At 46.5% G+C, this 24,547-nt stretch overlaps 1 protein-coding gene across 1 annotated transcript in view; it reads right to left on the reverse strand.

Moving 5' to 3' along the window:
- DNAJC1 (DnaJ heat shock protein family (Hsp40) member C1) overlaps positions 1-24,547 on the reverse strand; it is a 274,628-nt gene that overhangs the window by 104,554 nt on the left and 145,527 nt on the right. Inside the window, exon 8 of the mRNA XM_063921576.1 lies at positions 21,649-21,821. Coding sequence (XP_063777646.1) covers positions 21,649-21,821 — 173 coding nt within the window. The remainder of the gene's footprint in view (positions 1-21,648; positions 21,822-24,547) is intronic.

Below are 24,547 nucleotides of genomic sequence, written 5' to 3' on the forward strand. Positions count from 1 at the left end.
CGAGCCGTCCGGCTTCGGTACCACAAACAGCGTGGAATAATACCCCTTTCCCTGTTGTAGGAGGGGTACCTTGATTATCACCTGCTGGGAATACAGCTTGTGAATGGCTTCCAATACCGCCTCCCTGTTGGAGGGAGATGTTGGCAAAGCAGACTTCAGGAACCGGCGAGGGGGGAGACGTCTCGAATTCCAATTTGTACCCCTGAGATACTACCTGCAGGATCCAGGGGTCCACTTGCGAGTGAGCCCACTGCGCGCTGAAATTCTTGAGACGACCCCCCACCGTACCTGAGTCCGCTTGTAAGGCCCCAGCGTCATGCTGAGGACTTGGCAGAAGCGGGGGAGGGCTTCTGTTCCTGGGAAGAGGCTGCCTGCTGCAGTCTTTTTCCCCTTCCTCTGCCCCGGGGCAGATATGAGTGGCCTTTTGCCCGCTTGCCCTTATGGGGACGAAAGGACTGAGCCTGAAAAGACGGTGTCTTTTTCTGCCGAGAGGTGACCTGGGGTAAAAAGGTGGATTTCCCAGCCGTTGCCGTGGCCACCAGGTCCGATAGACCGACCCCAAATAACTCCTCCCCTTTATACGGCAATACTTCCATATGCCGTTTGGAATCCGCATCACCTGACCACTGTCGCGTCCATAACCCTCTTCTGGCAGAAATGGACAGCGCACTTACTCTTGATGCCAGAGTGCAAATATCCCTCTGTGCATCTCGCATATATAGAAATGCATCCTTTAAATGCTCTATAGTCAATAATATACTGTCCCTGTCCAGGGTATCAATATTTTCAGTCAGGGAATCCGACCAAGCCAGCCCCGCACTGCACATCCAGGCTGAGGCGATTGCTGGTCGCAGTATAACACCAGTATGTGTGTATATACTTTTTAGGATATTTTCCAGCTTCCTATCAGCTGGCTCTTTGAGGGCGGCCGTATCAGGAGACGGTAACGCCACTTGTTTTGATAAGCGTGTGAGCGCCTTATCTACCCTAGGGGGTGTTTCCCAACGCGCCCTAACCTCTGGCGGGAAAGGGTATAATGCCAATAATTTTTTAGAAATTAGCATTTTTTTATCGGGGGAAACCCACGCTTCATCACACACCTCATTTAATTCATCTGATTCAGGAAAAACTATGGGTAGTTTTTTCACACCCCACATAATACCCTTTTTTGTGGTACTTGTAGTATCAGAAATGTTCAAAACCTCCTTCTTTGCCGTGATCATGTAACGTGTGGCCCTACTGGAAAATACGTTTGTTTCCTCACCGTCGACACTGGAGTCAGTGTCCGTGTCTGGGTCTGTGTCGACCATCTGAGGTAACGGGCGCTTTAGAGCCCCTGACGGTGTTTGAGACGCCTGGACAGGTATTAACTGTTTTTCCGGCTGTCTCATGTCGTCAACAGTCTTTTGTAAAGTGCTGACGCTATCACGTAATTCCTTCCATAAGACCATCCAGTCAGGTGTCGACTCCCTAGGGGGTGACATCACTATTACAGGCAATTGCTCCGCCTCCATACCATTTTCCTCCTCATACATGTCGACACAACGTACCGACACACAGCACACACACAGGGAATGCTCTGATAGAGGACAGGACCCCACTAGCCCTTTGGGGAGACAGAGGGAGAGTTTGCCAGCACACACCAGAGCGCTATATATATACAGGGATAACCTTATATAAGTGTTTTTCCCTTATATAGCTGCTGTATTTATTAATCTGCCAAATTAGTGCCCCCCCTCTCTTGTTTTACCCTGTTTCTGTAGTGCAGGACTGCAGGGGAGAGCCAGGGAGCTTACCTCCAACGGAGCTGTGAGGGAAAATGGCGCTTGTGTGCTGAGGAGATAGGCTCCGCCCCCTTCTCGGCGGCCTTTCTCCCGCTTTTTTAAGGAAAAACTGGCAGGGGTTAAATGCATCCATATAGCCCAGGAGCTATATGTGATGTATTTTTAGCCATCTAAGGTGTTTTTATTGCGTCTCAGGGCGCCCCCCCCAGCGCCCTGCACCCTCAGTGACCGGAGTGTGAAGTGTGCTGAGAGCAATGGCGCACAGCTGCGGTGCTGTGCGCTACCTTATTGAAGACAGGACGTCTTCTGCCGCCGATTTTCCGGACCTCTTCTGTCTTCTGGCTCTGTAAGGGGGCCGGCGGCGCGGCTTTGGGACCCATCCATGGCTGGGCCTGTGATCGTCCCTCTGGAGCTAATGTCCAGTAGCCTAAGAAGCCCAATCCACTCTGCACGCAGGTGAGTTCGCTTCTTCTCCCCTTAGTCCCTCGGTGCAGTGAGCCTGTTGCCAGCAGGACTCACTGAAAATAAAAAACCTAATTTAAACTTTTACTCTAAGCAGCTCAGGAAAGCCACCTAGTATGCACCCTTCTCGTTCGGGCACAAAAATCTAACTGAGGCTTGGAGGAGGGTCATAGGGGGAGGAGCCAGTGCACACCAGGTAGTCCTAAAGCTTTTACTTTTGTGCCCAGTCTCCTGCGGAGCCGCTATTCCCCATGGTCCTTAAGGAGTTCCCAGCATCCACTAGGACGTCAGAGAAAAGTCAGTTGGGTGTCTGTTTTTTCCTATCTAATAGACAGGGAAAAAACAGACATCCAACCAACTTTGCAAACATTTGAATTCCCCCCTTTGAGTCTACATGTAGCAAAATGCATGTTTTTGCTAAACACAGCCATTTTTAGGTGTGATGCACTAGGGTTTCAGTTCCTATTGTAGTAAATCTGAATTCCTGATTTGTGAAACGTACATATACTGTATGCGATACGTTTCTGAACCAATGAGATGGAGACCTATTCAGAGTATTACAAACGTGCAATTTTTATGCATTTTTAGGTGCTCACGGGGACTATGCAACTCAATGGAATATGGCTGGATTAATTTAATACGCTATATGAACTTCATTACACATAGAGCTGGTTATGTGTGTGTAAAGCACCATCTATACCACAGTCAGTGGGACCACAGCTGCCATATTTTAATGACATAAACCAGAAACGTGTAAATACCTGCAGGATTAGCTTTTTAGGATAGCGGTTTCAGTGACATGGCAGCGTCTGTGAATAGGCACCATGCACGGGACAAAAAGTACAGTCCACACATAACCTCACATAATGGGCGGTATACAAATGATATATCACGCCCAATCTTCTTTTTCTACAGTGATCACTGTTATCGTGCATATCGCGCACGTAGTAATCAGGTTTAGCTGCGTAAAGTGTTGAGCGCCCTCACTACCCCAGGTTTAGCGAGCTGAAATTATTATACCACGCCCGACAGCAGAAACAGAATGGGTGTGGAAGGGGGTGATAAGAACTGAATACCGCCCATTGTTTCTTTTTCACTTTCACACCCGACTGACCCCAGGCCACCTTCACTGAGTGACCATATCATGCAGCCCATTAAGAACCTTTGCAATCTGGTGGACCATTATGCAATAGGTTGCACCTTTCCTTGTGTATCAATGCCTATTTCCCTATAGATTGTGAGTGTGTGAGCAGGGCCTTCCTATCTCTATGGGGTAAATGGGAGTTCTATTTAAGATGGGATGTTGCCCATAGCAACCAATCTGATTCCAGGTATTATCTTCTAGAAGGTGCTAGATAAATGAGAAGTAGAATCTGATTGGTTGCTAAGGGCAACATCCCATCTTACATAGAGCTCACATCTTAGTAAATTTACCGCAGTGTCTGTTATTGCCCAGTTTTGTTCTATTACTGTTGTTCCAATTGTAAAGCGCAACAGAATATGCTGCACTATATAAAAACTGTTAATAAATAATTTGTTACATTGTACTTATAGAAAAAAAAAACCTACTGCAGCTGCTATAGTACATAGGGAGCTCCACTGACAAAGACAAGCTTTTGGGTCTACTTGACCTATTTATCCACTACAGCAACAACAAAACCAATACTTTCCTGATAAACCTGTTGTATACAACATACCCGTCTTCTGCCCTCTGCTGGAATATCCATGCACTGCAGCCAACAGAGAGCTTCTGAATACGCTTTTACAAAATGACCACATTCAATTAGTGTTTGAAATGTTTTTCGCAGGGACACTTTAAAAATAAATTACAGAAATCATTATATTGTTACTAATATTTCAACATGAAAATTTACAGGATTGAAACAACCCAAAATTACTTTCTATTTCGTAACTTCATTGCAAAATCATGTTGAAAATGTGTGTATTAAATACTAGGTGATTCATCGCGCCCTACGGGCGCTCTTTACACCGTCGTAAGGGGCTACGTCCCCGTAAGCTCCAGAGAAATGTGAAGGTGTAGAATAGTAGTTTTATAGTGTTTTTTTGGTGGGGGAGGTTTGAGGTGTATGTGGTTTACGGGTAGGGGTAGATGTTGTATGTGATAGGGTTTGGGTGGTTGTGTGCTGCCCCCGACCACCAGCACCCCCCACCGATCACCAGCACCCCCCGATCACCAGCACCCCCCCACCGATCAACGGCATCCCCCAGCCGATCACCTGCACCCCCCCACCGATCAACGGCACCCCCCTGCCGATCACCAGCACCTCCAGTGGGCCCCCCCACCGATCACCAGCACCCCCCCACCGATCACCAGCACCTCCAGTGGGCCCCCCCCACCGATCACCAGCACCTCCAGTGGGCCCACCCCACCAATCACCAGCACCCCCCCCACCGAGCACCAGCACCCCCCCTGCCGATCACCAGCACCTCCAGTGTCTCCCCCCACCGATCACCAGCAACCCCCCTGTTGATCACCAGCACCTCCAGCGCCCCCCATCGATCACCAGCACCCCCCACCGATCACCAGTACCCCCCCCCACCGAGCACCAGCACCCCCCTGCCGATCACCAGCACCTCCAGTGCCCCCCCACGGATCACCAGCACCCCCCCTGCTGATCACCAGCACCTCCAGTGGGCCCCCCACAGATCACCAGCACCCCCCCTGCCGATCACCAGCACCTCCAGTGGGCCCCCCCCCACCGATCACCAGCACCCCCCCGCCGATCACCAGCACCTCCAGTGCCCTCCCCCCCACAGATCACCAGCACCCCCCCTGCCGATCACCAGCACCTCCAGTGGGCCCCCCCTGCCGATCACCAGCACCCCCCCTGCCGATCACCAGCACTTCCAGTGGCCCCCCCGCCCGATCACCAGCACCCCCCCCGCCGATCACCACCCACCGATCACCATCACCCCCAGTGGGCCCCCCCTGCCGATCACCAGCACCTCCAGTGCCCCCCCCCCACCGATCACCAGCACCCCCCGACCGATCACCAGCACCTCCAGTGGGCCCCCCCCACCGATCACCAGCACCTCCAGTGGGCCCACCCCACCAATCACCCCAATCACCAGCACCCCCCCACCGAGCACCAGCACCCCCCTGCCGATCACCAGCACCTCCAGTGTCTCCCCCCACCGATCACCAGCAACCCCCCTGTTGATCACCAGCACCTCCAGCGCCCCCCATCGATCACCAGCACCCCCCCACCGATCACCAGTACCCCCCCACCGAGCACCAGCACCCCCCTGCCGATCACCAGCACCTCCAGTGCCCCCCCACGGATCACCAGCACCCCCCCTGCTGATCACCAGCACCTCCAGTGGGCCCCCCACAGATCACCAGCACCCCCCCTGCCGATCACCAGCACCTCCAGTGGGCCCCCTCCCCACCGATCACCAGCACCCCCCCGCCGATCACCAGCACCTCCAGTGCCCTCCCCCCCCACAGATCACCAGCACCCCCCCTGCCGATCACCAGCACCTCCAGTGCCCCCCCCCCACCGATCACCAGCACCCCCCCACCGATCACCAGCACCTCCAGTGGGCCCCCCCCACCGATCACCAGCACCTCCAGGGGGCCCACCCCACCAATCACCCCAATCACCAGCACCCCCCCACCGAGCACCAGCACCCCCCTGCCGATCACCAGCACCTCCAGTGTCTCCCCCCACCGATCACCAGCAACCCCCCTGTTGATCACCAGCACCTCCAGCGCCCCCCATCGATCACCAGCACCCCCCACCGATCACCAGTACCCCCCCACCGAGCACCAGCACCCCCCTGCCGATCACCAGCACCTCCAGTGCCCCCCCACGGATCACCAGCACCCCCCCTGCTGATCACCAGCACCTCCAGTGGGCCCCCCACAGATCACCAGCACCCCCCCTGCCGATCACCAGCACCTCCAGTGGGCCCCCCCCCACCGATCACCAGCACCCCCCCGCCGATCACCAGCACCTCCAGTGCCCTCCCCCCCCACAGATCACCAGCACCCCCCCCTGCCGATCACCAGCACCTCCAGTGGGCCCCCCCTGCCGATCACCAGCACCCCCCCTGCCGATCACCAGCACTTCCAGTGGCCCCCCCGCCCGATCACCAGCAGCCCCCCCCCCCCGCCGGTCACCACCCACCGACCACCATCACCCCCAGTGGGCCCCCCCTGCCGATCACCAGCACCCCCCCTGCCGATCACCAGCATCTCCAGTGCCCCCCCCCCCCCCACACAGATCACCAGCACCCCCCCTGCCGATCACTAGCACCTCCAGTGGCCCCCCGACCGATCACCAGCACCCCCCCCCCCCCCCCGCCGATCACCACCCTCCGGCGCCCCCCCCCCCCCCCACGATCACCATCACCCCCAGTGGGCCCCCCCTGCCGATCACCAGCACCCCCCCTGCCGATCACCAGCACTTCCAGTGCCCCCCCCCCCACGATCACCATCACCCCCCGCCAATCACAAGCACCCCCCACTGCTCGCGCGGCTCACCTGGCCCAGTCACACAGGTAACGGGAGCGCTGCAGCAGGGAGAGAGAGGACACCAGGTTGCCAGGGCAGGTGGGATCCACGCTGGCGGGGGCGGAGTACGGGCTGTGCATGCGGCTTCCTCCTCTCGGGCAGCACGGTCGAGCAATCTCCAGCCTCCACTGCCAGCAGCGAATCTCCTGGTAGCAGCGGAGGCTGGAGTTTGCTCGACCGTGCTGCCCGAGAGGAGGAAGCCGCATGCACAGCCCGCACTCCTACCGCGGCAGCGTGGATCCCTCCTGGCCCGGCAACCTGAATGGGGACAGAGCTCCAGCAGAGGGGCCATTTAAGATAGGGGGTCCCGGGGTAGTGACCCCCCCAGTAATCCGGCTCTGGGTGTATATTGTGTGACCGGGCACGGTGGGGCGTCCATCCAGTGGAGTTTTCCCTGGTGAGTGTGTCCGCCTCCCTAGTGTTGTGCTGACACAGGGCAGAGGCTGCTGACTCCACCCAGCCCTGTGACTCCACCCAGCGTTACGGCCAGGCACAGAGTCACAGATTTGGCCTAATATATAGGAGACTAGTTACTAGCCCATCAAAATGACGGAACAACATTAATGTCAGCGCCGGCGGCTGTGTGCACCCGAAAGGAGCAACACTTGAATTGCTCTGTCGGGCGCCATCTAGTGGCCACCAGTGCACAAAATGCTTGAATTCCCCTCATAGAGGTGAGGAGCAGAGTTAAAAAAAAAAAGAAAAAAGTACGATCTCACTTTTGCGCTCAATGTCCAGAAAATTCAGTTTTGCCACAGTGGACCGATGTAGTTCATTCAATATGAAAAAGAAAAAAATGCACCATAGTATAATACTGCATTGAGACCAGATCTTTCACCACTGTGTAATACAGGGAATGGAAATGTGGATATAGTCCCAAAACTGGAAAGTTCAAGCTTCCACCTCTTTTTCAAGGCACCCAACGTGATATGCAAAAAAACCATACCATGTGGGAAAAGGCAGGATGTTGTTAATAGCAATGGGTCCGGATACCAATAGCTATTTATCCCCCACTATGGATAGTCAAATCTGTCACCCACAACAACACACTGTGTCGACGCGTTTCGACGCTATGCAGCGTCTTTTTCAAGATTCACAGTGTGTAATCACTAGAAATACAAGTTGAAATTAGGTCCCACTTGACCAATAATAAACATGCAGTGATTCCATATATTAACAACATCCTGCCTTTTCCCACATGGTATGGTTTTTTTCTGTTCACTCTTTTGTTTGTACTCTAATAAAGAGTGTCCTTGTCCTAATTGGATTGTATCTCTGGCTTTGATTTGTTACGAGGGATATTGGGGTCCATCTACCTATATGAAGAGATCGTAAGGCCAACAAAAGAAACCTTTATGAGTTTTCATCACGTCTTACAGAAGTAAGCTTACATGTAAGCGTCCATCACCATAAATCCTGCATATCACGTTGGGTGCCTTGAAAAAGAGGTGGAAGCTTGAACTTTCCAGTTTTGGGACTATATCCACATTTCCATTCCCTGTATTACACAGTGGTGAAAGATCTGGTCTCAATGCAGTATTATACTATGGTGCATTTTTTTTCTTTTTCATATTGAATGAACTACATCGGTCCACTGTGGCAAAACTGAATTTTCTGGACATTGAGCGCAAAAGTGAGATCGTACTTTTTTCTTTTTTTTTTACAAGGTTGTATAGATTGGTGTTCTATTTAGTACTTTCCTGTGCAGCTCATTTGCGGCGCCCAGAGAGGAATTATTTTCTTATTTTCTTATTTTCTTATTGCTTTGTACTCACACCTTTTTTCCTCTCAGGCGACAGCATGTTCCATCATAGGAATAAACGTAATGGTTTATTAAGTAATATTTTCTCAGAAAATGCAGATCCGACTTTAGACAGTTCGGATGATCTAACCCTTGATAACCTAATGAATAAACTGGAGAGTGTTTTATTAAAGGAGAATAAGGTTTGGTGGGAGGTCGTGACTTTGGAGCATTATATAGCGAACCGTCTAATACCTAAGGGGTTGCTAATTGATAAAAAGGCATCCTTTATAGATATCTCTGAAAGTTTCAAAAATAAATGGGATCATATTGTCTCCAACTGCTCCTTCGCACTGATGGAATTAATCATCCAAGAAAGAAAAGGTGAGTTGAAGCAGTTGGAAGAACAGATCACACAGCATGAGGGACTAATTGCTCCTTTTAAAAATATGGATGAATACAAAAGGTTAGAAGATAGAACCATCTTTAAAATCCAAAAAAGTGAAAGGGAGCTAGTCAATAAAAAAAAGAAAAATTTTTTGAGAGATAAAAATGCCAAAAAAACTAGAAATGAAGAGGCTAATAAACAGGAGACAGAGGTTAATGTTCCCATACCTGAAAGGGCTGGGAGACGATTTCAGAGTGCTGATAATCGGTCTAGATGGAATAAGAAGACCAGGTACCCTAATACTAAATTTTCAGCAAGGTGGTCCCCCTCTAGGAATTTTCCCTTAAGAAGGGGAGAGCATACACATAAAAAAGATTATAATCCCACAGCTGAGAATGCTGCTGAGCAATGGGCCCGTAATCGAGCACCAAACAACTACAAAGATAGGAATGTTATAAATAGGACATCCTGGGTACAAAATAGGCCCAATGAGACACGATCATCTACTGATCTTGATGGAAGATCAATCAACCATCATTTTTTGGAGAATACCCAGTTTCAGAGGAGGTACCATTAGGGGATAGAAAAATCATCAGCAGTAACTCCAGACGCAAAAGAGGAAAGAGGGGTGGAAAGAAAAGAAATAAAAAGAAAAGAAAAAAGATAGAGGTTGATAGAGAACAAATATGTGAAAACATTGTATCCACTTCAGGGTCAAGCGTTGAATCAAATATTGAGACAGGGGTTAAAATCTTTAATCTCAGTAGCTATGTACTTAATGAGATAGAGACCAATGTTCTCAAAAAGGGGTTTAAATTTTGCCCAACTAATGACATCAATCATTTCAACCTATACGTAGACTTGCAGAAATTTGTCCGTAATCTGTCACTAAAGCGATTTTTTGATGACAAGATACAGGACGAAGTTGATGAGAATGCACCCAAATTCAGACGAAAATCTGTGTTTAATCCCACACACAGCAGAGGCTGTTTTGTTGACACTTTTTATAAAAGTGTCCTTAATGATTTCAATCAACTTAGGGATGCTGTTCCCAACAAAAGGAATAATCTAAATAAAAAAGAACGTGAGTGTTTAAAAAACCTGCAGGATAACACTGATATTGTTTTGAAGGCAGCTGATAAGGGAGGAGGCATAGTAATCATGAGTAAGGAAAACTACATCAAAGAAGGACTCCGACAATTAAATGACGGGGATACCTATGTTAGGCTGAAAAGTGACCCCTCTTCTAGTATTTTTAAGGCATATGATAATCTCATTAGTCAATATGTAGATTTAAATGTCATTGACGACAATACTGCTCAATATTTGGTGAATGAGAATTTCTCTATCCCAGTGTTATACCTTTTGCCAAAGGTTCATAAATGTATTGATAACCCCCCAGGTAGGCCAATAGTGGCAGGTACCAATGCAATTACCTCTAATCTTTCGGCTTACATAGATTACCAATTACAACCATTTGTAACAAAGGGACGATCACACCTTAAGGATACCAGAGATATATTGAATCATCTCTTGGGGGTACATTGGGATGATGATTGTTTTCTAATCACCGCTGATGTCTCCTCACTTTATACGATAATTTCCCATGATGCTGGTTTAGATGCAATCAGGTCTACATTAGTAGATGAACACCTTGACAGTTCCCTTACTCAGTTCATTTTGGATGGTATTTCTTTTATACTTAGAAACAATTATTTCAATTTTGATGGACTTTTTTATAAACAACTCGTTGGTACCGCCATGGGCACCAGGTTCGCACCCAGCTATGCCAATCTCTTCATGTCCAAGTGGGAGGAGTCCCATATTTGGGCAGGTCATGGCTGGGGTGCGAGCCTGGTGCACTGGTGGCGGTACATCGATGATATTCTCTTTGTGTGGAAAGGAGAAGAAGGTGACCTCCAGGATTTTTGTAGATACCTTAATGATAATGAATTAAATATTCATTTGTCCTTTTCCATCAGTAAATCCAACGTCAATTTCCTGGATCTTAATATAACAGTAGAGGACGGGAGTCTGGTGACAAGTAATTACACCAAGCCAACCGACTGTAATACATACATACCTCTAGACAGTAATCATCTACCTATTTGGCTCACTAACGTACCCAAAAGCCAATTACTTAGGGTACGGAGGAATTGTTCTAGTAAAGAGAAATACAGAGAACAAGCGAGTCTAATGGTGTCCAATTTTGCAACCAAAGGATACGACGTATCCACATTAGATAAGATCTCAAAGGAGGTAGAAGAAGTTGAAAGATCAGTATTATTAGAGAGGAAAGAAAAAACACGCACTCGAAACTTCCCCTTGTCATTCCACACTCAATTCAACAAGCAATATAAGAGAATTGAGGGAATAGTGAAGAAAAATTGGAATATTCTTCTCAAAGATGAGATTCTAGTTAAAATTTTGCCACAGAAACCACGTTTCACATATAAAAGAGCTCCCAATATTAAAAATACTTTGGTTAGCAGTGCTCTACCCATGGACGGAAAAAGGTTTTTACCTAGAAATAAGGGCTTCTACCGTTGTGGGGAATGTAGGATGTGCAAAGCCTGCCCTAGTACTGAATCTAAGGTGACGCAGTTTATATGGAGACAGAAAAAAGTCAGGATAGATGATTTTATTACATGTCACACGGATTATGTTGTCTATGCCATTGTCTGTAAGTGTAATTTATTATACATTGGCAAAACAAAACGACAAGTTAAAATCAGATGGGCAGAACATGTCAGGAACATTTTGAAGGGGAATGAAAATCACCCTTTTTCCCTACATTTTAAAGACAAACATGAGAACTCTCTGAAAGGTTTAAAAAGCTTTTGTGCTATAAAATGGATCAAGAACAATTGGAGGACCAGAGATAGAGACAACAGATTAGCCAGATCTGAAATGAAAAATATATTTGATTTTAATAGCCTTGCGCCGCTTGGTTTAAACCACGATTTCGAAATAAGGTGGTTTTTATAAATATGTTTTATTTTTTGTATCTGTTTATAATATGTTCCTTAAAATGTTATGTTTTGAATTATGAAATTAGGAAACAGCATTACCCAAACCAAACAAAAACATACCCTGTCTGTTGGTAAATATCATCAGTTTTTAAAATAGGAAAAATGTTGTTTAGAAAGAGTTAAATAACAATGTTAGTATGTTTTAGAAAATATTTTAGAAAATATATGGAATCACTGCATGTTCATTATTGGTCAAGTGGGACCTAATTTCAACTTGTATTTCTAGTGATTACACACTAACGATCAGCTGTGAATGTGAATACACATTGGCTTATAAAAGTGCCAGTCATCTGCCTATTTTAACTCTGATTGGTTGATTGAATTTACACCAATCAGACCATTGCCTATATAAAACACATGATTACAATCATGTTTGTTCTCTACCTGAACAGACAGGACACGCTGCACTCCAGGGGTATGTAACCGGTTTGATGCTTAAGTTTGTTTAAATAGTTTTATAATGAAGTCAATACTCTCTATGACTGTTGGTAAATATCATCAGTTTTTAAAATAGGAAAATGTTGTTTAGAAAGAGTTAAATAACAATGTTAGTATGTTTTAGAAAATATATGGAATCACTGTATGTTCATTATTGGTCAAGTGGGACCTAATTTCAACTTGTATTTCTAGTGATTACACACTAACAATCAGCTGTGAATGTGAATACACATTGGCTTATAAAAGTGCCAGTCATCTGCCTATTTTAACTCTGATTGGTTGATTGAATTTACACCAATCAGACCATTGCCTATATAAAACACATGATTACAATCATGTTTGTTCTCTACCTGAACAGACAGGACATGCTGTACTCCAGGGGTATGTAACCGGTTTGATGCTTAAGTTTGTTTGAATAGTTTTATAATGAAGTCCAAACTCTCTATGACTGTTGGTAAATATCATCAGTTTTTAAAATAGGAAAATGTTGTTTAGAAAGAGTTAAATAACAATGTCAGTATGTTTTAGAAAATATATGGAATCACTGCATGTTTATTATTGGTCAAGTGGGACCTAATTTCAACTTGTATTTCTAGTGATTACACACTGTGAATCTTGAAAAAGACGCTGCATAGCGTCGAAACGCGTCGACACAGTGTGTTGTTGTGGGTGACAGATTTGACTATCCATAGTGGGGGATAAATAGCTATTGGTATCCGGACCCATTGCTATTGGCTATTAACAACATCCTGCCTTTTCCCACATGGTATGGTTTTTTTCTGTTCACTCTTTTGTTTGTACTCTAATAAAGAGTGTCCTTGTCCTAATTGGATTGTATCTCTGGCTTTGATTTGTTACGAGGGATATTGGGGTCCATCTACCTATATGAAGAGATCGTAAGGCCAACAAAAGAAACCTTTATGAGTTTTCATCACGTCTTACAGAAGTAAGCTTACATGTAAGCGTCCATCACCATAAATCCTGCATATCACGTTGGGTGCCTTGAAAAAGAGGTGGAAGCTTGAACTTTCCAGTTTTGGGACTATATCCACATTTCCATTCCCTGTATTACACAGTGGTGAAAGATCTGGTCTCAATGCAGTATTATACTATGGTGCATTTTTTTCTTTTTCATATTGAATGAACTACATCGGTCCACTGTGGCAAAACTGAATTTTCTGGACATTGAGCGCAAAAGTGAGATCGTACTTTTTTCTTTTTTTTTTTACAAGGTTGTATAGATTGGTGTTCTATTTAGTACTTTCCTGTGCAGCTCATTTGCGGCGCCCAGAGAGGAATTATTTTCTTATTGAGGAGCAGAGTTAGCCTTTTATTATATATGGGCCCTCATTCCGAGTTGATAGCTCGCAAGGCGAATTTAGCAGAGTTGCTCACGCTAAGCCTACGCCTACTGGGAGTGTATCTTAGCTTCTTAAAATTGCGACCGATGTATTCGCAATATTGCGATTACAAACTACTTAGCAGTTTCAGAGTAGCTTCAGACTTACTCGGCATCTGCGTTCAGTTCAGTGCTTGTCGTTCCTGGTTTGACGTCATAAACACACCCAGCGTTCGCCCAGACACTCCCCCGTTTCTCCGGCCACTCCTGCGTTTTTTCCGGAAACGGTAGCGTTTTTATCCACACGCCCCGAAAACGCCGTGTTTCCGCCCAGTAACACCCATTTCCTGTCAATCACACTACGATCGCCAGAGCGAAGAAAAAGCCGTGAGTAAAAATACTATCTTCATTGTAAAATTACTTGGCGCAGTCGCAGTGCGAATATTGCGCATGCGTACTAAGCGGAATTTCACTGCGATGCGAAGAAAATTACAGAGCGAACGACTCGGAATGAGGGCCATGGTGTATACAGTGATTTAGATGGGAATTCCCCAAATGTGATTGTATTGCATTTCATGATGCAAAATGTACGCCACAATACAATACAATACACAGCTTTCATGGGAGTGGATCATTCAGTCTACCAGAATTATGTCAACTGTCACTTGGACGACTACATATGGTCGACATGCACACGTCAAGTGGTCGACATGTAAAAGGTAGACGGGTAAAAAAAGGTTGACAAAATAAAAAGGTCGGCATGGAAATGGTCGACACAGGTAAAAAAAAAATTGGGTGTTATTTTGTACGTTGAACCATGTAAAAGCCAAATTAGTAGAAATGTGTACCCACGCGGGCACGCTTAGAGCAAGGTGCCTCAGTCCGCTATCCCTGCGTTCGGCACGTTGCTATTCCCAATCGTAATCCACGTAGATGATAATATGAAAAGGTTGGCAAAAAAAAAAAAAGGCAAAAAAAATAAGAATTTACTTACCGATAATTCTATTTCTCGTAGTCCGAAGTGGATGCTGGGGACTCCGTAAGGACCATGGGGAATAGCGGCTCCGCAGGAGACTGGGCACAAAAGTAAAGCTTTAGAACTACCTGGTGTGCACTGGCTCCTCCCCCTATGACCCTCCTCCAAGCCTCAGTTAGGATACTGTGCCCGGACGAGCGTACACAATAAGGAAGGATTTTGAATCCCGGGTAAGACTCATACCAGCCACACCAATCACACCGTACAACTCGTGATCTAAACCCAGTTAACAGCATGATAACAGAGGAGCCTCTAGAAAAGATGGCTCACTACAGCAATAACCCGATTTTTTGGTAACAATAACTATGTACCAGTATTGCAGACAATCCGCACTTGGGATGGGCGCCCAGCATCCACTACGGACTACGAGAAATAGAATTATCGGTAAGTAAATTCTTATTTTCTCTAACGTCCTAAGTGGATGCTGGGGACTCCGTAAGGACCATGGGGATTATACCAAAGCTCCCAAACGGGCGGGAGAGTGCGGATGACTCTGCAGCACCAAATGAGAGAACTCCAGGTCCTCCTCAGCCAGGGTATCAATTTTGTAGAATTTTACAAACGTATTTGCTCCTGACCAAGTAGCTGCTCGGCAAAGTTGTAAAGCCGAGACCCCTCGGGCAGCCGCCCAAGATGAGCCCATCTTCCTTGTGGAGTGGGCATTTACAGATTTTTGGCTGTGGCAGGCCTGCCACAGAATGTGCAAGCTGAATTGTACTACAAATCCAACGAGCAATAGTCTGCTTAGAAGCAGGAGCACCCAGCTTGTTGGGTGCATACAGGATAAATAGCGAGTCAGATTTTCTGACTCCAGCCGTCATGGAAACATATTTTCAGGGCCCTGATAACGTCTAGCAACTTGGAGTCCTCCAAGTCCCTAGTAGCCGCAGGCACCACAATAGGTTGGTTCAGGTGAAACGCTGAAACCACCTTAGGGAGAAACTGAGGACGAGTCCTCAATTCCGCCCTGTCCGAATGGAAAATCAGATAAGGGCTTTTACAGGATAAAGCCGCCAATTCTGACACGCGCCTGGCCCAGGCCAGGGCCAACAGCATGACCACTTTCCATGTGAGATATTTTAACTCCACAGATTTAAGTGGTTCAAACCAATGTGACTTTTGGAACCCAAAAACTACATTGAGATCTCAAGGTGCCACTGGAGGCACAAAAGGAGGCTGTATATGCAGTACCCCTTTTACAACGTCTGAACTTCAGGGACTGAAGCTAGTTCTTTTTGGAAGAAAATTGACAGGGCCGAAATTTGAACCTTAATGGACCCCAATTTCAGGCCCATAGACACTCCTGTTTGCAGGAAATGTAGGAATCGACCCAGTTGAATTTCCTCCGTCGGGCCTTACTGGCCTCGCACCACGCAACATATTTTCGCCAAATGCGGTGATAATGTTTTGCGGTTACATCCTTCCTGGCTTTGATCAGGATAGGGATGACTTCATCCGGAATGCCTTTTTTCCTTCAGGATCCGGCGTTCAACCGCCATGCCGTCAAACGCAGCCGCGGTAAGTCTTGGAACAGACAGGGTCCTTGCTGGAGCAGGTCCCTTCTTAGAGGTAGAGGCCACGGATCCTCCGTGAGCATCTCTTGAAGTTCCGGTTACCAAGTCCTTCTTGGCCAATCCGGAGCCACGAATATAGTGCTTACTCCTCTCCATCTTATCAATCTCAGTACCTTGGGTATGAGAGGCAGATGAGGGAACACATACACTGACTGGTACACCCACGGTGTGACCAGAGCGTCTACAGCTATTGCCTGAGGGTCCCTTGACCTGGCGCAATACCTGTCGAGTTTTTCCCAACGGTTTATAATCATGTGGAAGACTTCTGGGTGAAGTCCCCACTCTCCCGGGTGGAGGTCGTGTCTGCTGAGGAAGTCTGCTTCCCAGTTGTCCACTCCCGGAATTGCTGACAGTGCTATCACATGATTTTCCGCCCAGCGAAGAATCCTTGCAGCTTCTGCCATTGCCCTCCTGCTTCTTGTGCCACCCTGTCTGTTTACGTGGGTGACTGCCGTGATGTTGTCCGACTGGATCAACACCGGCTGACCTTGAAGCAGAGGTCTTGCTAAGCTTAGAGCATTGTAAATGGCCCTTAGCTTCAGGATATTTATGTGAAGTGATGTCTCCAGGCTTGACCATAAGCCCTGGAAATTCCTTCCCTGTGTGACTGCTCCCCAGCCTCGCAGGCTGGCATCCGTGGTCACCAGGACCCAGTCCTGAATGCCGAATCTGCGGCCCTCTAGAAGATGAGCACTCTGCAACCAACACAGGAGGGACACCCTTGTTCTTGGTGACAGGGTTATCCGCTGATGCATCTGAAGATGCGACCCGGACCATTTGTCCAGCAGGTCCCACTGGAAAGTTCTTGCGTGGAATCTGCCGAATGGGATTGCTTCGTAGGAAGCCACCATTTTACCCAGAACCCTTGTGCATTGATGCACTGAGACTTGGCTCGGTTTTAGGAGGTTCCTGACTAGCTCGGATAACTCCCTGGCTTTCTCCTCCGGGAGAAACACCTTTTTCTGGACTGTGTCCAGGATCATCCCTAGGAACAGAAGACGAGTCGTCGGAATCAGCTGCGATTTTGGAATATTGAGAATCCAATCGTGCTGCCGCAACACTACCTGAGATAGTGCTACACCGGCCTCCAACTGTTCCCTGGATCTTACCCTTATCAGGGAATCGTCCAAGTAAGGGATAACTAAAATTCCCTTCCTTCGAAGGAATATCATCATTTCGGCCATTACCTTGGTAAAGACCCGGGGTGCCGTGGACCATCCATACGGCAGCGTCTGAACTGATAGTGACAGTTCTGTACCATAAACCTGAGGTACCCTTGGTGAGAAGGGTAAATTTGGACATGAAGGTAAGCATCCTCGATGTCCCGAGACATCATGTAGTCCCCTTCTTCCAGGTTCGCAATCACTGCTCTGAGTGACTCAATCTTGAATTTGAACCTCTGTATGTAAGTGTTCAAAGATTTTAGATTTAGAATCGGTCTCACCGAGCCGTCCGGCTTCGGTACCACAACAGTGTGGAATAATACCCCGTTCCCTGTTGCAGGAGGGGTACCTTGATTATCACCTGCTGGGAATACAGCTTGTGAATGGCTTCCAAAACTGTCTCCCTGTCAGAAGGAGACATCGGTAAAGCCGATTTTAGGAAACGGCGAGGGGGAGACGTCTCGAATTCCAATTTGTACCCCTGAGATATCACTGAAGGATCCAGGGGTCTACTTGCGAGTGAGCCCACTGCGCGCTGAAATTCATTGAGACGGGCCCCCCACCGTGCCTGATTCTGCTTGTAAAGCCCCAGCGTCATACTGAGGGCTTGGCAGAGGCGGGAAAGGGTTTCTGTTCCTGGGAACTGGCTGATTTCTGCAGCCTTTTTCCTCTCCCTCTGTCACGGGGCAGAAATGAGGAACCTTTTGCCCGCTTGTCCACGAAAAGACTGCGACTGATAATACGGCGTCTTCTCATGTTGCTTCCAAATGCCGTTTGAAATCCGCATCACCTGACCACTATCGTGTCCATAACCCTCTACTGGTAGAAATGGACAACGCACTTAGACTTGATGCCAGTCGGCAAATATTCCGCTGTGCATCACGCATATATAGAAATGCATCTTTTAAATGCTCTATAGGCAAAAATATACTGTCCCTATCTAGGGTATCAATATTTTCAGTCAGGGAATCCGACCACGCCAACCCAGCACTGCACATCCAGGCTGAGGCGATTGCTGGTCGCAGTATAACACCAGTATGTGTGTAAATACATTTTAGGATACCCTCCTGCTTTCTATCAGCAGGATCCTTAAGGGCGGCCATCTCAGGAGAGGGTAGAGCCCTTACAAGCGTGTGAGAGCTTTATCCACCCTAGGGGGTGTTTCCCAACGCACCCTAACCTCTGGCGGGAAAGGATATAATGCCAATAACATTTTAGAAATTATCAGTTGTTATCGGGGGAAACCCACGCATCATCACATACCTCATTTAATTTCTCAGATTCAGGAAAACTACAGGTAGTTTTTCCTCACCGAACATAATACCCCTTTTTGGTGGTACTCGTATTATCAGAAATGTGTAAAACATTTTTCATTGCCTCCATCATGTAACGTGTGGCCCTACTGGAAGTCACATTTGTCTCTTCACCGTCGACACTGGAGTCAGTATCCGTGTCGGCGTCTATATCTGCCATCTGAGGTAACGGGCGCTTTAGAGCCCCTGACGGCCTATGAGACGTCTGGACAGGCACAAGCTGAGTAGCCGGCTGTCTCATGTCAACCACTGTCTTTTATACAGATCTGACACTGTCACGTAATTCCTTCCAACAGTTCATCCACTCAGGTGTCGACCCCCTAGGGGGTGACATCACTATTACAGGCAATCTGCTCCGTCTCCACATCATTTTTCTCCTCATACATGTCGACACAAACGCACCGACATACAGCACACACACAGGGAATGCTCTGATAGAGGACAGGACCCCACTAGCCCTTTGGGGAGACAGAGGGAGAGTTTGCCAGCACACACCAGAGCGCTATATATATACAGGGATAACCTTATATAAGTGTTTTTCCCCTTATAGCTGCTGTATCTTTAATACTGCGCGTAATTAGTGCCCCCCCTCTCTTTTTTAACCCTTTCTGTAGTGTAGTGACTGCAGGGGAGAGCCAGGGAGCTTCCCTCCAACGGAGCTGTGAGGGAAAATGGCGCCAGTGTGCTGAGGAGATAGGCTCCGCCCCCTTCTCGGCAGCCTTATCTCCCATTTTTCTATGTATTCTGGCAGGGGTTAAATGCATCCATATAGCCCAGGAGCTATATGTGATGCATTTTTTGCCATCCAAGGTGTTTTTATTGCGTCTCAGGGCGCCCCCCCACAGCGCCCTGCACCCTCAGTGACCGGAGTGTGAAGTGTGCTGAGAGCAATGGCGCACAGCTGCAGTGCTGTGCGCTACCTTGTTGAAGACAGGACGTCTTCTGCCGCCGATTTTCCGGACCTCTTCTGTCTTCTGGCTCTGTAAGGGGGCCGGCGGCGCGGCTCTGGGACCCATCCATGGCTGGGCCTGTGATCGTCCCTCTGGAGCTAATGTCCAGTAGCCTAAGAAGCCCAATCCACTCTGCACGCAGGTGAGTTCGCTTCTTCTCCCCTTAGTCCCTCGATGCAGTGAGCCTGTTGCCAGCAGGTCTCACTGAAAATAAAAAACCTAAAACTAAACTTTTCACTAAGCAGCTCAGGAGAGCCACCTAGTGTGCACCCTTCTCGTTCGGGCACAAAATCTTAACTGAGGCTTGGAGGAGGGTCATAGGGGGAGGAGCCAGTGCACACCAGGTAGTTCTAAAGCTTTACTTTTGTGCCCAGTCTCCTGCGGAGCCGCTATTCCCCATGGTCCTTACGGAGTCCCCAGCATCCACTTAGGACGTTAGAGAAAAAAAGGTAAAAAAACTAAACAAACAAACTTGTGTTGCTCATCTGCGTGTCGACCATTTATATATCTACCATCTGAACCTGTCGACCTTTTACATGGCAACTATACGGGGTCGACCCATCATCTGGATACAGTTTTCATTATTTAATTAAACTAATTCAAATATATTCTGAGTGTAATGAAGATATACATATGTAATAGACCAACCTGTAGGGGTGCCTTCTGATGTAAGAAAGGATGGCATTGACCATTTATCAACATGGTAAACTCAACTGCGACTCAAGCACTGTACCTGCAATCACCTCTCACATGTCTGCTGTGGACAATATAATGTCCATCATTGTCTGATAAAAACATTGTAAACAGCTTCCTGGTTGTAAAACAGAATGACCTAAACCAATTGACCCGTTCCAATGAAAAAATATTTTCTTGTGTAAAAAATAAATCTAAATTGTGATAAAATAAATGTCCAAATAGAACATGTCTGCAGCCTGCGGCTCTCCAGCTGTTGAGGAACTACAACATCCCAGCAAGCCCTGCCTCAGTTTTAGCATGCCTTAAAAGCAAAACTGTGGCATGGCATGCTGGGATGTGTAGTTCCACAGCAGCTGGAGAGCTACAGGTTGCAGACCCATGAAATAAAACATAATAAAAGACTTAATTAAAAGCACACAGCATGCTCCTATACACCCATTTTCCTGCTACTCAGCATTTTATTCAAATTACTTCAACATGCAAATGAAATGGCCAATCAAGTAGCTTTATTTGACATATTGCCAACAGAAAATAAAGCAAAGTTACAGCCCATTTTGGGGCGGTGAACAATTCATCTTCAGCATTTTGATCAACAACTTTTCTTGGCAACTTCAAACTGGGCATCGGCCCGTTATTGTTGCTAGGAATTACTTTACAATAAGGACTTCAATCCTATAATGAAAATTCACATCAGTCAGACTATTTCATAGTAGATATTTTCGCCCCCATTTAACAAGCCTGGGAGAGTGATAAATAACACGTTGATAAAGTACCAACCAATCAGCTCCTAACTGCCATATCACAGGCTGTGTTTGAGAAATAACAGTTAGGAGCTGGTTGGTTGGTACTTTATCACCATGCGATTTATCAAGGCTTGATAAATCTGGGCCTTTGTAACCTATTGTTATCTGAAAATATATCCTTTAGTTTCAGGTGACCAGGGGCAAGGCTGTACATTTAACAGGCTTAGTGCTAAATTTACTGAACAGCAGATTTTCAAATCTGTCAATTGGCGGACTTTAAAATTGCAATAACAAATGCAAAACACGCCGGGGTAATAATTACTGCCATTTTCAAACCCATGGGCAAAACTGCCAACAATGGTCAGCTTTAAAAAGAAAATATAATGCTGCTTAGTAAATTTAGCCCATAGTTTCGATAGCTTACCTAATAATTTTTTTTTTAAAGCACTTACTTTTTTTTTTAGTGTTCGATTCTGATTTTCCAACCAGTCATCCACTTGTTCTTCAATTTCCTCAATGCTAACGCCTTGATCATAAGTAGGGACGTATGCACCCCAATTAGATTCAATTGAAGAATACACAGGAAATTCAGATTTTGCCTTTTTCACTTTCGGTTTCTTCTCTTCTGCAGATTTAAAAGTAGTTTAAACAAATGTCACTTAATGTATACAGAAAGAAAACAGAAATTTAGAAGGAAAAAAACAACAAAACAAACAAACAAAAACAAAACAAAACATATCCCAGAATATACAGGAGCCACTTTCAATAATGGGAGAAAAAATGTGGCACCACAAATACACAGTTGGACCTTTGTGATTAAAAATAAAGCAAATATGGAAACTGGGCAGTAGAAAATTATCAGTTTAACACAAATTTTAAAGGTCATATAAACATTTAATTTTATATATCGTGCTCAAAATGTGTGTGTTTACTGGATTACTTACTCAATTACACCTAGGCTCGAATAAAGCTCTGTCTATTTCTTGTTCTACCTAACCTGGGGGGTCATTCTGAGTTGATCGCTCGCTAGCTACTTTTAACAGCCGTGCGAAGGCATAGTCGCCGCCCACGGGGGAGTGTATTTTTGCTTTGCAGGAGTGCGAACGCCTGTGAGGCCGCGCAGCAGCAAACACATTTTGTGCAGAACAAGACCAGCCCTGTAGTTACTTATTCTGTGCGATGATTGCTGCGACGAGTGACACGGTAATGATGTCAGATACCCGCCCGGCCACGCCTGCGTTTTTCCAAACACTCCCAGAAAACGGTCAGTTGACACGCAGAAACTCCCACTTCCTGTCAATCTCCTTGCATTCGACTGTGCGATTGGAATCGTCGCTAAAACCAGTGCAAAACCACAAAGGACTTCGTACCCGTACGACGCGTGTGCGCATTGCGGTGCATGCGTAGATTAGCCTTTTTTTCACTGCTCGCTACGCATCGAACAACGGCAGCTAGCAATCAACTCGGAATGATCCCCCTTGTCCTTATTACAGCTCCTGCCATTTATTTCTTCTTGTTACCTCTTTTTGCTTTTTACTGGTGTGCTGTACCAGTGTAACTGTCTATTGGATTATAAGTGTTCTCCTTTACAGTATGTATGGAAACTTTTGCACTATAATGCGTGTGCTTTTCTTGACAAACATTTATTTAATAGGAGTCGCACAACAAATGCAGATAATGCCCGTTGTGTAAGTATGTATGAACCGCAAAGTATTATATGAGCAAAGAAAAGTGCTTATTACCTTTTGGATATACACACGTAAAATGGCAAATATCAAAACCAAAGCATAAGAGAATATAAATGATTAGGTTACTGTTCCCAAAACATTCAGTGAATCATGTAAGTTAGCCTTCCATCTTGCTTTGCTTGTTTTCCGTGGGAGTTGCTATGCTGCTTGCCTGGCTCTTCCATACCACAGAACCCAGTACCCAGTGGGAGCTGCCATGCTGGGAGTTGCCATGCTGCTTGCCTGGCTCTTCCATACCACAGTACTCAGCATCCAGTTGGTATTGCCATGCTGCTTGCCTGGCTCTGGTAGGAATAATCATCTACCATACCACAGAAGTCAGCACCCAGGGTCCAATTTATTATGGCTTTAGTAAACATATGATAGCATTGATATTACCTATGAATAAAGCATCTCTCATATTTAAGAAGCATTTTACTTAAAATACAGTGCATTCACATTGCTTCACTTTTCCACATTTTGTTATGTTCCAAAATGGAATAAATTAATTGTTTCCCCTCAGAATTTTACACACAATACCCCATAATGACAACGTGAAAAAAGTTTTTTTGAAATTTCTGCTAATTTATTAATAATAAAAAACTAAGAAATCACATGTACATAAGTATTCACAACCTTTGCCATGAAGCTCAAAATTGAACTCAGGTGCATCCTATTTACACTGATCATCCTTGAGATGTTCCTACAGCTTAAGTGGAGTCCACCTGTGGTCAATTCAGTTGATCGGACATGATTTGGAAAGGCACACAAGTGTCTATATAAGGTCCCACACTTAACAGTGCATGTCTGAGCACAAACTAAGCATGAAGTCAAAGGAATTGTCTGTATACCTCAGAGACTGGATTGTCTCGAGGCACAAATCTGGGGAAGGGTACAGAAAAATATCTGCTGCTTTGAAGGTCCCAATGAGCACGGTGGCCTCCATCATCCGTAAATGGAAGAAGTTCGGAACCACCAGTACTCTTCCTAGAGCTGGCCGGCCGTTTAAACTGAGCGATCGGGGGAGAAGGTTCCTAGTCAGGGAGGTGAACAAGAACCCGATGGTCACTCTGACAGAGCTACAGCATTCCTCTGTGGAGAGAGGAGAATCTTCCAGAAGGACAACCATCTCTGCAGCAATCCACCAATCAGGCCTGTATGGTAGAGTGGCCAGACGGAAGCCATTCCTTAGTAAAAAAGCACAGGGCAACCCACTTGGGAGTTTGCCAAAATGCACCTGAAGGACTCTCAGACCATGAGAAACAAAATTCTCTGGTCTGATGAGACAAAGATTGAACTCTTTGGCATGAATGCCAGGACTCATGTTTGGAGGAAACCAGGCACCGCTCATCACCAGGCCAATATAATCTCTACAGTGAAGCATGGTGGTGGCAACATCATGCTGTGGGGATGTTTTTCAGCGGCAGGAGCTGGGAGACTAGTCAGGATAGATGGAAAGATGAATGCAGTAATGTACAGAAACATCCTGGATGAAACCTGCTCCAGAGCGCTCTTGATTTCAGACTGGGGCGACGGTTCATCTTTCAGCAGGACAATGACTCTAAGCACACAGCCAAGATTTCAAAGGAGTGGCTTCTGGATAACTCTGTGAATGTCCTGGAGT

Source organism: Pseudophryne corroboree, chromosome 5 (assembly GCF_028390025.1).
Source record: "Pseudophryne corroboree isolate aPseCor3 chromosome 5, aPseCor3.hap2, whole genome shotgun sequence".
In the NCBI taxonomy this organism is placed as follows: domain Eukaryota; kingdom Metazoa; phylum Chordata; class Amphibia; order Anura; family Myobatrachidae; genus Pseudophryne; species Pseudophryne corroboree.